The 15,426-nt window shown below is 47.5% G+C and overlaps 1 protein-coding gene and 1 long non-coding RNA gene across 7 annotated transcripts in view; one reads left to right on the forward strand and one right to left on the reverse strand.

Moving 5' to 3' along the window:
- ABTB3 (ankyrin repeat and BTB domain containing 3) overlaps window positions 1-15,426 on the reverse strand; it is a 312,444-nt gene that overhangs the window by 47,387 nt on the left and 249,631 nt on the right. For all 6 annotated transcript variants that reach the window (XM_072844219.1, XM_072844217.1, XM_072844216.1 and 3 more), the window contains 2 exons: window positions 2,796-2,961; window positions 376-465 (listed from right to left, as the gene is read on the reverse strand). In XM_072844219.1, the coding sequence (XP_072700320.1) occupies window positions 376-465; window positions 2,796-2,961 (256 nt within the window). The remainder of the gene's footprint in view (window positions 1-375; window positions 466-2,795; window positions 2,962-15,426) is intronic.
- On the forward strand, window positions 6,564-12,212 carry LOC140642961 (uncharacterized). Its single transcript, XR_012039337.1, has 3 exons — window positions 6,564-7,363; window positions 10,135-10,494; window positions 11,067-12,212. It is a non-coding gene; the product is annotated as an uncharacterized lncRNA (long non-coding RNA).

Genomic DNA, 15,426 nt, shown 5'->3' on the forward strand with positions numbered 1-15,426 from the left:
CTCAAATCGGGGGACATGGCCCTGCGCTGTATTAGGCAGAAAGGGTTGATGGCTCAGAAGAGGGCTTTCTGCCCTGATCCCAAAAGGAACGGATCAGCAGTAAGAATCAGACTCAGTACAGCTGAGGCAAGGGGAAGCTGATGCTCCTTGCAGCTTCGTTGGTGGGTTTTTAAATGAAACGTAGTTATGGGCAGCTCCTTGGAGTGTGGTTGGGCTGGGGCCTTGGGATGCAGGAAATCCACCACCTGGTCTGACTATTTGCTGGACTGAGTGCCTTCAGTGATGGCTCTCGGGAGAAAAAGCCCCCCTCTCTTTGCTTATTTCCCCCAGGGGGACTGCCAGGCCAAGGGGCCCTGCAGCCCTCTGCACCCTCACCTCGACATTCAGGTCAGCTCCGGCATCCAGCAGCATCTGAACCATCGCCTCGTCCCCACGGACGCAGGCATACATCAGTGGGGTCATGCCCTGCGGTGGGTTAGAAACCAGAGAATGGAGAGAGTTTACAAGGCGGCTGTGTCACTCGACAATAACACATGGAAATTTTTACTTGTGTGTAGGTGGCTATGCTTGTACTCAAAATCCAGCATTAAAAAAATAAATATGCTGCCCTATGACTCATAAGGGCACAGTCCTTCATATTTTGAAAACCAAAAAAAAAAAAAAAAACCCAAACCCAAAAAAACCCACCAACAACTGGAGGGGAGAGGGAGAGGAAGGGAGGATTGCCTTTTTTTTTTTTTTCCAATTATCTTTGTTTAAGTTGGTGTTTTTTCATTGATCTCTCCTAGGCTGCAGCAGACCTAAGAGTACGTGCTAAAACAAGTGGCTGATTTCAAGTCTTAGGAACTTTCTGGATTCTGTGACATTTGTCCAAGTTACCTAATTCATAAACACGGTTTCCTTGACATTTTCTCCTTCACAATATAACAAGTGTCATTTTTACTTTATATAAGCTGCTGGTCAGTGTCAAGGGAAATTGGATGCCTCTGAGCATGTCCCCATCACTGACGTCTGGTTTGACATTATCATTAACAAGCAAAAGGCAAGTGAATGAAGAATGGCTTTTAGGGATTCCATATTTGCCTGTGACTCCTGCTTAGTTTGAGGGTCCACAACCAGCAGAAGGAAGGGATGGATTTTTCAATAAATAGTGTTGTGAAGGTGACTATTTGGGAAAACATGCAAATTAGAGCCTGATCTCATACCATATGCCAAAATAATTCATAGTTTGATTAGAGATACAGAGAAAAAATTAAAACCATAAAAGATATGTACCTGGATCTGCTTCTAGGTGTAGAAATTAAAGGAAGAAATCATGAACAAAAATCATTACAGCATAGAGGACAATAAAATTGAAGATATTATAAACAAAATTTAAAGGTAAACAAATTTACACTGGATGGGATGAGCACTGGGGGTTACACTGTATGTTGGCAAATTGAATTTAAATAAAATATTAAAAAATAAATTGAGACATATTTGTTAGATTATAACAAAGGGTTTATATCTAAAATGTAGAGAGCTCTTCTAAATAAGAAGATAGTAAAGCTCCAATGAAATACTGGCAAAAGGGAAACGCATATACTGTTGAAGATTGTGTATATGGAAACAAAGTCTCTGAGAAAGTAATTTGAGATTGAGAACCTGCAGAAAGGTTAATGTGCTTGAGCCACTATTTCCATTTTTAAGAATTTCCCTAAGGATGAGCATAGCATAACATACAGGATTGTAGAATCACTATTTTCTACACTTGAGACTATTGTGTCAACTATACTTCAATGAAAATAAGTTCCATAATGAAATCATCAGGGATTTGAACAAAGACTCGTATGTTTAACTTCTCAGCTTTACTAATCAGCATTGTTGACATACTACGTAATTGGAAACAACCTAAATATCCAACAACTGAGGATGGTAAACTGAATAAATAATATGTCCATTTTATGTAGCCATTAAAAGTGACCGAAAAAAGAATATTTAATGACATTGCAAAGTGCCTTTAATATAAGTTATTGGAAAAGGCAAGAGATTATAAATCCCAATTTAAAAAATAATAAAAGTGTGTGTGTGTGTGTGTGTGTGTGTGTGTGTATGTTAGGGTTCCTTGTTGCTCAAGAAAATTCCTAGCTGCTGTTCCTTCCCTGGAACTTGCTACACGAGCTGCCCTATGCGAAACGGCTCCATCTGTCCCTTGTGACTTTCCACCTGGAGCTCATCTGTTTGTTTTCTCTGTCTGTGACATCTTCACCCACATGGTGTCTCTTGGTTGGTGGGCACAGGAGCCTTTCACTGCACCTCAGTTTGAGGATGTTGGGGGGCAGCTGCCTATCTCTGAGGTGCCTCAGAGGGTTCCCCAGAATGACTTCTGTGTATCTCAAACATACCCTGAAAGTTTGGTAAAAATACCCCTGGAGTTGTTCCGTGATGCAGTAATAGACAGGCAGGCAGGCAGGCAGAGAACTAATTTTAACCCCGCTGAAAAAAATGACTTGAAGGACACATACTAAATATAAATGGTGGCTATCTGGGTGATGGCATTATTTCCTTTCTGGAATAGGCCTATTTTTCTGTATTTTCCATTTCAGCTGCACTGATCATGTGCAACTTCTATAAAGATGAACAAGGATATTTTTATAGTTTAAAAACTCAAACTAAATGAATAAAATAAACATCATCCTAAGTCACCAGCAGGGGGAGTGTGTGTCCAGCGCCTGCTGTTTCCATCTTGGGTGGGGGCAGTACACCTGGTGGAGGGGTGGGGGTGAGGTGTCTGTTCAGACTCTCAGACCCTGTACCTGTTCGCTCATGGTATTGATCCCATCGGGCCCCAGGAGAGACACTGCCTGCTTCACCAGGTCCGTGCGCCCACAGTTCAGCATCCGGAAACCCAGGTCCTGCTTAAACTTGGCTTCGATGGCCACTGCATCCAGCTTCCGAGAAGCACAAAAGCAGTCGTCGGCCCTAAGGAAGGGAGAGGTGGTCAGGTGGGTGTAGTGGTTTCCCCGGGAAATGGTCCTTGAAGTCCATGAGAGCTAGAAAGCACCAAGGATCCCTTGCATTCGGTTTTCATTGTCAACTGCCTATTCCTCGGCTCCAATTAAAATATGGATGTCTCGATCCTTTGTCCTTTACAACTGCTGCTGATCTGTCTTCCTCAGGCTTCTGTAGCATCCTGAGCTAAACATGGTGAGAGCTACTAACGATGGGATGTTTACTCTAGGCTAAGCACTCAGCTAGACTCTTCACGTGAATTAGTTTGTTTGATCCCCCACACAACCCCAAAGGCAAGTACAATCATTACCCCTCTTAACAATGGGGAGACAGACAGACAAAGGACTCACCCTGGGCCACCCAGCCAGCAGCCTGGAGTAGACCCTATCCTAGACCCCTTTCTGTCCCTTCTCTGTGCAAATTCAGAGAGTGGAAACCAAAGAAAGGAGTCAGGTGCTCAGAATTCCTGGTGCCGTTCCTGCTTCTAACTAAGCCACTTTGTGGCATAAGGAAAGGTTGTGAGGGAACTACCTTCTTTTTGGGGGGGCGGTTCTTCTTGATGGTTGGAGGAAATGAGATGGGCTATAGTTCCAGAAGGTTTATGGCACCAAGGCTCCTGTTCATCAGCAAGGCTAGGACCTGGGGGAGGAGCACTTGAGGGGTGAACCACTAAGGGAGCCTCAGGGAGTGGGTGGGATGGGTTTGTGCTTGACTCTCCTTTGCATTTCTGATGTATCATTCACCTCCGCTTGGGCAGAAGGCATCCCTGAAATAGAAACCCAGGGTAGGAGCTCTTAGGGCTCCAGGCAGGAGATAGAAAGTTTGCTTCTGGCCACCAGGGGGAGCTGATGCAGTGGAGATAGAAAACTTGGTGCTGATGTGGGGTCTCATCTGCCGGAAGGCCTCAGGAGCTGGGTGTGGGTCAAGGCCTCCAAGAGTCTATTTGTATGAGCATTGGGAGAGACCAAGAAAGGCCCACGGTTGACCAGGACGCTGGACTCCAGGATTAAGACCTTTCCATGGCAGGCAGGGGAGCCAAGACACCCAACATGGTTGGAGGACTCTCTAGGGAAACCCCATAGGTGGTGGGGGAGGACTGACGGACCCTGGGCTTGGCATTCAAGATGTGAACTTCTAGGGCACCGAACAGGGCTGTGCCATAAGGCATGGTGTGTGGGGCTTTGCATTTGGGACTCTCACAGCGAGGGGTGCTAGATTTAGCAAATAAAAGTACTTTAATAAACACTGCATGAAACAAATGTACATTAAAACACTATTCACAGCTTACCTGAAACTGAAATTGAAATTAAAAAAAATTTTTTTTTTAATTTGGGAAAGGGCAGAGTCACCTGCCATGATTTGAAAAGAACACAGGGAGAGACCACGGATCCCAGCATCTCCAGGGGACAAGAGGAAACCCCTGGTGTGGTGGTGGGCTGCATCTAAGTTTCCAGAAAAGAAATGGTTAAGGAAGAAGCTTCAGGCCAAATGGACAGGACAGAGCAAGAGAGTGAGAGCAACAGGGCCAGGTTCTGGGGCATATAATAGAGGCTTCTGGAGAGGAAAAGGTGGGGATCTGCGTGTGTCGTGCTGACATGTCTGGAGCCTTGATTGGGTGGGGTGTGTGTGCAGATGTTGGGGAGGTATTAGATTTTTTAAAAAATATTTTATTTATCTGATACAGAAAGAGAGAGGGCAGGAGGAAAGTAGGTGGAGTGGCAGGCAGAGGGAGAGGGAAAAGTAGACTCCCTGCTGAGCAGGGAGCCAATGGGATGTGGGGCTGGATTCCAGGACCCCCATTGTCATGACCTAAGCAGAAGGCAGCTGCTTAACCGACTGAGCCACCCAGGTGCCCCCAGATTTGATTAACTCTAGGGAAAGCTTTTCTTCTAACAGACCACTATCTAGTTGGGAAAGAGGCTGATTTGTGAAATCAAGAGCCTCCTTCCTGAGAGCAAAGATGCTATGAATTGTCATTGTCAGTGAATTTGCAGTTTCCTCTCTGTGTCTCAGTCCCTTCTGCTCTCCTCCATGCTTGACTGAGTCTCTCAAATAAGCATTTTGTTTTCTGGAGTCAAGCTGCATTTCACCTGACTAGATAAATGTTACTGAGCACCTACTGTGTGTGGGCATCACACCAGGGGCTAGGAGGAGGGAGACACAGACCCCCGCCCCGTGTTCCCTGAGCACCCAGACTCATAAATCAGTAACTCCAAGAACATCAGCACAAGTGTTTACCAGCTACAGAGAATCTTGATTTTAATTACAAAGAGACAAATGGCAAGGAAATTACCATAGCTAAGATGGTGATGATAATAATTGTTATTATAGGAGGCTAATGTTTACTGAGTTCTTACTACTGAAATCTAAGCTCTTTCCGTGTATCACAATAAGCCCACAATGGAGGTGCTATGGGGAGCCCCATTCTAGAGTTGAGGAACCTGCCCGAGTCACAGAGCTGGTAAGCGGTGAGCAGGGATTGGACCCCCCAGCCTGACCCTGCTCAATGGGACCCGGCACTTCTCCATTGTGCTGGCATACCCACATATGCAACTGCCTTCTTGAGCGCATCTCTTGGATGTCTCCCAGACCCTCAAATCTAACATGTATATTCTTAACATGTTCACCCCCCACCCTCCAAACCTGTCTCTAAGTCATCCCATCTCTATGAATGGCACCACTGTCCACTCAGGTGCTCAGGCCAGAACCTTCTCCCATGCTCATGGCCATTCCATCAGCTATTGACTTTGCCACCCAAATCCCAAACCCATCCACTGCTCTCCAGCCCCACTGCCCATACACTGGCTCCAGACATGGGTCTCTTGTCTAGATGAGTATAGTGGCCTCCTCACTGGTCTGTCAGCTTCCATTCTGTTCTCTGTCCAAACCAGTCTCTCTCTTTCTCTTTTTTTTAAAAGATTTATTTATTTTAAAGAGAGATGGAGAGAGAGCACATGCCAGCAGGGGTAGAAGCAGAGGGAGAGGGAGAAGCAGACTCGCCACTGAGCAGGGAGCCCAATGTGGGGGCTCCATCCCAGGAACTGGAGATCACAACCTGAGCCAAAATCAAGAGCCAGAGACTCAACCAACTGAGCTGCCCAGGGGCCTCCAAGAGTGAGCTTAAAATGTAAATAAGACTGTGCTGTGTTGTGTCTCTGCTTAATACCTTCCCGTGTACTGAGACTAGAATCCAGCTCCCAGGCATAGACCACAGGCTCTGCAGGGGTGAGACCCACCCTCCTCTTCCACACTTCCTTCTGCATGTGCCACTCTCCGGTGGCCAAGGTCTCTCCTACCTCAAGGACTTCATTCTTGCTCTTCCCTTTCTTGGCTCTCTGTGGGGCTGGCTCCTTCTCACCCCTCAAATTTGAGCTTGAATATCATGTTGAAAGGAGGCCTTCTCTAAAGGAGGGTACACCTCATTTCCTGCCATTATATGCCCCATCTCTGGCCAATTTCATCCTTCCCTCTTACCACTTTTCCCAATCTGTGACTATTCTATTCTATTCTATTCTATTCTATTCTATTCTATTCTATTCCATTCCATTCCATTCCATTCCATTCCATTCCATTCATCCTACAGTTTGTTTGCTGTCAGCCTCCTGGGGGCAGGACCACATCTATCTTGTCATTCCTCTCTTTGTGCCTGACGCATATGGTTATTAACTGTAGGTAAGCCATGCACGACCTGCCATTTATTCTTGAGAGCAGGCCCCAGGAAGCACCTGTCTTCCAGAATCCTTCAGTCACACAAAGTGAGTAATGGTTCTGGTTATTTTACCAGCTAAAGCAGGTAAGAACATTTTCCATAAAAGTTTGTGAAAACACGGCTTTCTGTTCAACCTGGTTTGTTAGAAAATTTAACTTGGTAGCATTTAAATTCCTGCAGCATTCCTGTAAACATGGCTCAGAGCTCTGTTTACTCCTTCTGGAAGGCCTCCCCAAGAATCTGCCACTGAAGACCAGTAGGTTCCCCTGGGGCCTGGGCAAGTATGTGTGCCCTCCTAAGGGTGGGACTTACTTATGCAGAAATCTATTAAGCCAGTCACCCAGGGCTTCACCAGAAGGTGATCAACTTTGTGCTTTTCCCTGCCAGTGGCTTTCAACGATGCCATAAAAAATCTGATCAATTTAAGTAAGAGGCCAGCTACGGAAGTAGTCAATTTCTCCAATTTCTCAAGGGCCCCGGCCCCAAGACTTGGGCTCCATATCTTCCACTGCTTGAAGAATGTGACTTCAGAAAGATGTTTTCCAGGAAGCCTGCAGGCCTGAGCACAGCAAGCAATCACATTGCCTTTTCTCCCCCGAGGAGGAAGTATTGAGGAGGGATGCTAATGTATTCTGCTGATCTCCCAGTGACAGACATGAGCAGGTGAGGCCTCAGACACATTTTACTCATAGGTTAATTCTTAAAGCTAGCGTACATAGGAGTGGTGAGCATGAACTCTAGTTCCCCATTCTGCTACTCAGCAGCTGTGTGATCTTGGGGCAAGTTATTTAACCTCTCTGTTGTTCAGTTTTCTCATCTGTAAGATGAGTTTAGTAGTAATACCATCCTCCTGGGACTCTAGGTGTGGATAGTCCATGTACAGTGTGCTCAGAGGAGTACAGGGCTGAGCACGAAGCTCTCATATCACAATCATTACTGTAAGTCACAAAGCAAGGTGTACACTGGAGAGAACACACTGTACTTGGAAGAACCAAATTCGGGGACATGGAGCCTGAAGCACACTGTAGTACAAAGCGCTTCCTGGGGTCTCAGGTTAGATACTGCATCTAACAAATTCCACCAGAATGAAGGCAGTCCTCTTCCAAGTGGGGAAACCCTGGCTCTCAGAAAGACTGCGTGCCTTAGCGTGGTTTTGCAAGCAAACTGTAAGTGATGACAGAGGCTGGGGGGGGGGGGGGGCGGATGGGGGTCCCACTTGATGAAAGCGCAGTTTCTGGAACAGTTCAACAAGCAGGAAATGGTAGAGCAGAGTTACTCGGGGTGCTGGGGTCTGCCCCAGCCAGTCTCCGAGCCCCTCTTTCCTCCCCTACCCCCAGGACCAGTCCTGACCCCACTGGTGCTAGAAGGTGCCAGGCAGTTCCCAGCTCCTGAGCGCGAACCTAGGCTCACTCTGGGAAGCCCGTCCCCAGTGGTGTGGGCTTGGAAGCCTGACAGCCTGGGTTTGTCACCTGGCTCTGCCCTCACTAACTGCTGATGCTGTGCACTGAACCCTGCACAGGGAACTTAATCTCATTCTATTTTCAAACATGAAAAATGGGGACATTAACATTTTTACACGTTTTACCGATTTAACAAATACTAGCTCTTACCATGTCTAGGCATATTATACCTTTCTGCAAATATTAACGTGTTTAAGTTCTCACAATAACCCCACAAGTAAGGCACAGTTATTAACTGTACAGACAAGGAAAAATGGGGCACAGAGAGGCTAATTAACTTGTTCGTTGTCGCACAGCTAATAAGTAGGAGTCAGGATTTGAGCCCAGTCTGTCCCACTAACCACTCTGTACAGCCCAGTTCTTAGCAATGTGCTGGCAGTCACTGGGCTTCTGTGCATGACTCTGGGATCTGAACCTCAAAGGCCCAAACAGTCCTCACAACCGTGACCTTCCCTCACCAGAAATAGAAGCCACCCCTTATTGCATGCTCACTGTGTGCCAGGCACCCTACTAAGTGCCCAACTCCTACCATGTCAGCCGACCTCTCCTTGCAGGCTTTGTTATCATTATTCCCATTCTCTGGACAAGGAAACTGAGGCGCAGGTCTGAGTGTTCGACATGGAAGCTTGTCTCCCACGGAGCAGGCAGGGCCTAGTGCTCAAGACCAGCGCTCACATCCCTTTGTGCTTCATACCGGCTAGCGTGGGTTGGTAACTGACCTCTCCAAGCCCCTCTTTTCCCATCTGCAAAGAGCAGGGATGATGATAGTAGCATGTATGCCTCTATCTGCCATGAGGATTAAGAAATACTTTTGAACCACTCAGCACAGGGTGTGATGCTAACCACTCAGTACACAGAATGCATACTTACTTGTACTGGGGCATGCAGACTGTTCTGCAATGATAGGGCCTCTTCCCAGGATCTAACCAGGCCGTCTGGAAGCTCCCACCCCCATCCTCCCATCGCACACTTCCCCAGTCACAGGGCAGGGGGGCCTTCCCTTCCGCTTGCCGTGGAGCCCAGCCCTCACCGGGGCCTTGTTTGCAGAGCCTGTGACAGCTCTGCTGTTGCTCCCGTGGCTTCTCACTTCCCCCTCTGCAAAGATTTATAGTTTTCCTAACACGCTATCGTTAATACTAATAATGGCATTTGTTGGTAGCTTTCCCTGTGCTAAACATTTCACGGGAAATAGCTCACCGCATCCTCAAAATAATCCCGTGGGCTGGGCACGATTCTCTTTATTTTACAGATGAAGAACCTGAAGCATGGAGCTTATGTCACCTGCCCAAGGTCACACAGCTCGTAGGTGGTAGGGCTGGCATTCAGTGGCGTTCGTCTGGCTCCTGAGCCCACGCTCACATTCTGCTTACACCCTCTGTGTCCCCATCTTTCAGATGAGGAAGCAGAGACTGAGAGGCAGTAGGTATCCTGCCCTAAAATCACTTGGCTCCTTCTACCTTCACTGCAGCCCACGTGTGTCTCATCTCAATGTCAGACGTGGGTTTGTGTGTGTTTCCACCCTGTCACAGCCGAATCCCACAGAGCCCCATGGTAAGCATGCCTACTGTGTGCCACACACATTGCGGGTGCAGAGAGCCCACCAGGGTGCGATTTCTGCCCCATGAGGCTCGGGGCCGAGGGGAAATGCCATGGTTCATGCATTCGCACATCTGCTTCCTGAGTGCCAGCGACAGGCAGGTACAGGGTCAGGTGCCTGGTCCAGGGGCGAGCGAGCCAGCCCAGCCCCGTGCTCCCAGGCTGCACGGAGAAGGATATGCACGAGAAGGATATTAGGCAGGCTATGCCGGAGACCACATAATTGAAAACGGAGGTGTCCGGGAGAAAAATGAGAAGCATAACCCTAACTCAAAGTCCTAACCGAGGATCAAGTCACTGGCCTTTCATGTTCCTCGGAGGGATTTATGATGTTGAGAAGGAGACAACGATGCTGATTTCATTTCTCTGGACCCTCAGGAACTCACTGAACGGTGGCAGAGAGAACTATCGATGATGTATATGCCAGCACAGCCTCTAGTTCCTGGCTTTGTAACCCTGAGCAACGTCCCCCATCTCTCTCTGGCCTTCCACCTCCTCATCTGTAAGGGGACATATGCATTCAGGTTTCATTAGGAATAAGGGAGACAGTGCACACAAACCTGTTCTTGCTACGCTGGAGGCCCTGTCTGAACATGGACACATGCCTAGAGAATGTGGGATGTATGATGCTGCCAGAGACTTTGAATCTCTAGAAGATGTGGATATAAGTCAGCCATCTGAAATGCAACAGAAACATTATGGACAGCGAACACCCCAGTTATCTCCTCAGGAACGAGGGTAATGTGTAGCTACGAGATAACACCTAAGTCAGGCATGGAAACGGGGTTAATCTCAGGCACCAACTCTGACTCATTCGTATGGCTGGTTGGAGTATGATGTTAAGGAGGATTCTGAGGCCAGGTCTAGGCTAAGCCAGGCATGGGAAACACTGAGGGCCCTATAAACACTTCTGAAAGCAACTGGTAAGGCAGGAATAGGGCCAGGGTGAGGCTCAGATGAATGTGGATTAAGTCATGGCTGTACCACTCACCAGCAGTGGGACCTTGGATAAATCACAGTTCCTCCAACAGCCTCAGTTTTTCTCATCCATAAAATGGGGGTAGTCAGGCTCTTGGGGGCCCCCAATGAGGGACAATCTCTGAGTTGATCCCATGTTTTCTGGTGGTCATGTACCATTCCTTACCATGCAACAGCTTTCCTCCCTTACTCCATCCCAACATTTGGGCTTCTCTGTTTCTGCTCTTACCTCACACAAACACTTGCTCATGGCCAAGAGGATTGTCTGGGAAAGAGATGTGTGGCAATGAATGCTGTCCCCCAGGATCCGTTCTCTACCCCTCTCCTTACAGCAATACAGAATCTTCTGCCCTGAGTTTTGGCCTGGCACGTGGCTCCCCTTGTGGCCAGTGACAGCCATCTGACTAAGTTCTCACCAACAAACATGAGCAGAAGTGATGCAGGGAACTTCTGTGTCCTGTGTGTGGTGAGTTGAGCCAGCTGGTACTGGCTGGGACAGCCAGTTGTGGGCCTCTTCCCCACTCTGCATTGGAGTCATCTCATTGCTCACCTGAGATCAGCCACAGTGGAAATATCTATACCATGGAAACCGATAAATACTGCGAACCATGCTCCTTCTGTTAAACATTTACCAGCATACCTCTGTCTGTGTCACTTGATTAAAAGGAATTTCCTGGCCCTGGGATAACAGCCCTATTTCCCTATTTCCCCATCCCCAGCTGATAAGCAGACTTGCCAATGACTGAGCGCTGACCACGCAGGTGACCACACCCAACACACTAAGGCAGGGTTGGCAAACTTTTTCCTGGTAAGTGAGGTAGTCACTAGTCTAGGCTTTAGGCTAGAGGGTCTCTGTTGGGACTACTCAAGTCTGCTCTTGGGGCTTGAGGACAGCCATAGATAACACGTAAACAAATGGGTGTGACTGGTTCCCATAAAGTTTTACTTAAAAAACAAAAACAAAACAAAACAAAACCCAGGCTGACTCATGGGCCATAGTTTGCTGACGCCTACTCCACAGGAACTGCAGAACAACAAGATGGAAGGAATGAGGTCTTCAAGGGATCGTGTGGCGCAGCATTGCCCCATCAGCCTGCACCGGCTGATCTGTTACATGACAGAGAAGTAAACATCTATTTTAGTTAAGTCACTGTACTCTGAGTTACTCTTGTCATCTAACTAATACAGAAGCTAAGACAGTAACCGCCCCTTAGGGCTACTCTCCCAATACAGCAGAATGGAAACATGTTTCCTAGAATGGAAAGGGTCAGATTTGGCTGCTTTCTCCCATTTCCTAATTTCTGTGTCTCTAGATAAGAATATAAGAGTCTGTAGGTCCAAGGCAGGGGCACACTCCTATCGAGTATATAGCGGAGGAGGTTCCTGGGCTTTGTTTATAAGGGTCTGGTGACCCACAGGACAAAAGCAAGACTGTGCTCTGAGCGTGCCTGTGGCTGCACTGGCCAGGCTGCTGGGGATGCAGGGAGGTCCTGAGGGGTGCATCAGACCTGCAGGTACTCCCTGCAATGCCCGGCTCTAGTTTCCCAGTTTATTGGGCACCTGGATGAGGTCAGCTTAGGGAAGGCGGTAGGGGTGGAGGTGGGGAGGAGCAAGGCCAAGAATTTGCTGGTTTACACTTTTAATGCAAAGCAGCTCTGTGGTTCTCAAAGAGCCGGGAAGAAAGGCCCATTCTGTTCTCACTGTGAGGTGCAGGAGGTCTGAATGGAAGAGAACTTCAGGGAGGGGGAGAGGAACAGGGTGTGGGTGCAGAGGGGCAAACTCTAGGCCAGGGCAGGCCTAAGACCTATGCTGCTGGCCAGCTTGCAGTTTGAAAACAGGCTGCAGGATGCCGGGGTGGCTTGATGGTTGAGTGTCTCCCTTTGGCTCAGGGTGTGATCCTGGGTCCTGGGATCGAGTTCCGCATTGGACTTCCCTCAGGGAGCCTGCTTCTCCCTCTGCCTGTGTCTCTGCCTCTTTCTCTGTGTCTCTCATGAATAAATAAATAAAATCTTTAAAAAAAGTTTTGGAAACAAGCTGCAAATAACTTCCATGGCACACACATGCCCAGTCCTCTCTGTACTCCTGTATCACGCTGGGTCCACTTGTGTGTTCCCTGCCTGGCCCTGGGCCTCTGAGTTTGAACCTTGGACTAGCAAAGGATGGATGTGGTCATTTCTAGAATCATAGATAGATATTAAGTAGCTAATATTTTAGGAATTCTTCATTAATTCACTCTGATCACCTATTATATGTCAGGCAGTGTGCCAGGTACACTAAGTGCTTCCATACTCAAAATACTATTTTTGGTTCCCAAATAATAGCAATGATGTTGATAATAATAACAACAGCAAACACATATAGCATTGATTGTGTGCCGGGAACCATTTTAATTGTGTATATCTATATCTATATCTATACACACACACACAGATACAAATACATCCTATGCATACCTGTGAATGAATGTGTATACATATGCATACACACACACACACACACACATTCACATATACGATCTTATTGAATCCTTACTTTAACCCTACAAAACTTACCTGCATCTATCAGAAGAGGAAAGGCCAGCAGAGAGAGGCTAAGAAACTCACCCAGGTCCTAGAGCCAGCCGATGGTAGGAGTGAGATTTGAACCAGGCAGGCTGTTGCTGGAGCCCTGTTCTTCCCAGCACCCCCACTGCCTGTCTGCTACCAAAGGTCTTCCAGGTTCACTTAGATGCTATCCAGATGCCACTCAGGTCACTATTAGATGCCACGTCCAGAGCCAGTGCCAAAGAAACATAAATTCCTACTCTCAGGCCACAAACTGGAGGCCCTCTTGCAACCGCCCCTCCTGAGAGCTTCCCATCATCTAACCATTTCTTCTCACCATCCCAGCCAACAAGGCCTGCTATCCATGCCGCACACAAGCTCCCTATTGCCTTCCTGCCTGCATGCATGGTGTGCCCTCACTTCAAATCCTCTCTCTGAATCCTGCCCTCTCCTAAGTCCTCCTTGAGACACAAGTCCCACTAAGCAGCTTCTCTCTTGCACAAGCCCAGAAGGTCAGTGCAGAAAGAGCATTCAGGCCAACTCCTAACATTCCTAAGATCAGGACACTGGAAGCCTGAGAAGCATTAACCAGTCTGAAGGGGTCACAGAAGTATTTAGGTCACTTAGCAAGTCCCTCTATGGATATCTTTTTTTTTTTTTTTTAATTTTTTTATTTATTTATGATAGTCACACAGAGAGAGAGAGAGGGGGGCAGAGACACAGGCAGAGGGAGAAACAGGCTCCATGCACCGGGAGCCCGACGTGGGATTCGATCCAGGGTCTCCCAGATCGCGCCCTGGGCCAAAGGCAGGCGCCAAACCACTGCGCCACCCAGGGATCCCTATGGATATCTTTAGACTTGTGTAGAGCAGTGAAACTCAACCAGGGGTGCTTTTGTCCCCCAGGGGCATGTAGCAATGTCTGGAGACAGTCTGGGTTGTCACAGCTAAGGAGGTGCTGCTGGTGTCTGGTAGTTAGACAGACGCTGCTGAATAGCCTACAATGCACAGCACCCTCCTCCCTACCCCCCTGATTCCAACAGAGAATAACCCAGCCCCAAATGTCCACAGTTCAGAAAGGTTGAGGTTGAGAAATCCTGGTGGAGGGTAATCACATTTTTTTGCATCGTCTCTTATGTATCAAGCAGTTCCCATTATGGGATTCTGTAAGCGTGACAATAAAATTGGGCCTTCAGAAATGAATCGTGAAATGACAATCCAGAGACCGACGGGCCTGACTTGGATACCAGCCCCCAGTGCCCCCCCACCTCCTCAACACACTTTCCCAAAAAGCTGAATTTAATTTCATGGGCTTCCAGGGCCCTAGCTGATGAGTCTTTCCTTCTTTTGGGTAGTGAAAAGATGAACAAATTGAGACTGTTTTGTGCTAAAGTCAGTCACACCAAGATTCTGTGCACATATATATATATATATATATATATATATATATATATATATATATGGCAAATGGAACATGTAGTGATGCAAAGATCCTAGAAGAAATCTGTGTCCAAAAACTGTGTCTACTTGCTTTTTAACGCCACTGCCAAAGTACAGAGAAGGGCCAGCTCATTAACCTGCCTCGTATAAGGTAAAGAAAGTGTGATTCCATGGCCCCCTCCCAGCTAATCTTTTCTGCTTTGTCAGAGATCCCAAGGGGCCTGGAACCTTTCTCTTTGTTAGAAGTAGATGGCCAGTTAGTGGCGAAACCATCATGTCTGCCTTCCCCGCAAAATAGAAATTCTGGGTCTGTCCAGGTATGTGAAAAAAAGATCTTTCTCAAATGCAAGGGCTACAAACACCCAGGAAGATGAAACTAGTGTGCTCATTCCTGAATGTGCTGTCATGTGACTTTGAGTAGAAAATAATGAAGCATCATCACACATCTCTTGCTTTGTCATCATGGCCTATTGTAAAAGAAGTCGAAAATGAGGCCTATCCTTTAGGGAAGGGTCACCCCTGATTTTGGCGAGCCCTGAATGTATCCATTTATGGCAGAAACTGATTGGTGTCCTCCAGAGAGCCCTTGATCTCGTTCATGTATTGATGTAGGACCTGAATTCTTCACGGCTGCTCAGAGAAGGATGATATTCCCCAGTTTCCCTGGCAATTAGATGTGGCCACATGATGGACAGGAAGTAAGGGAAGTG

The sequence above is a fragment of the Canis lupus genome, chromosome 11 (assembly GCF_048164855.1).
Source record: "Canis lupus baileyi chromosome 11, mCanLup2.hap1, whole genome shotgun sequence".
In the NCBI taxonomy this organism is placed as follows: Eukaryota; Metazoa; Chordata; class Mammalia; order Carnivora; family Canidae; genus Canis; species Canis lupus.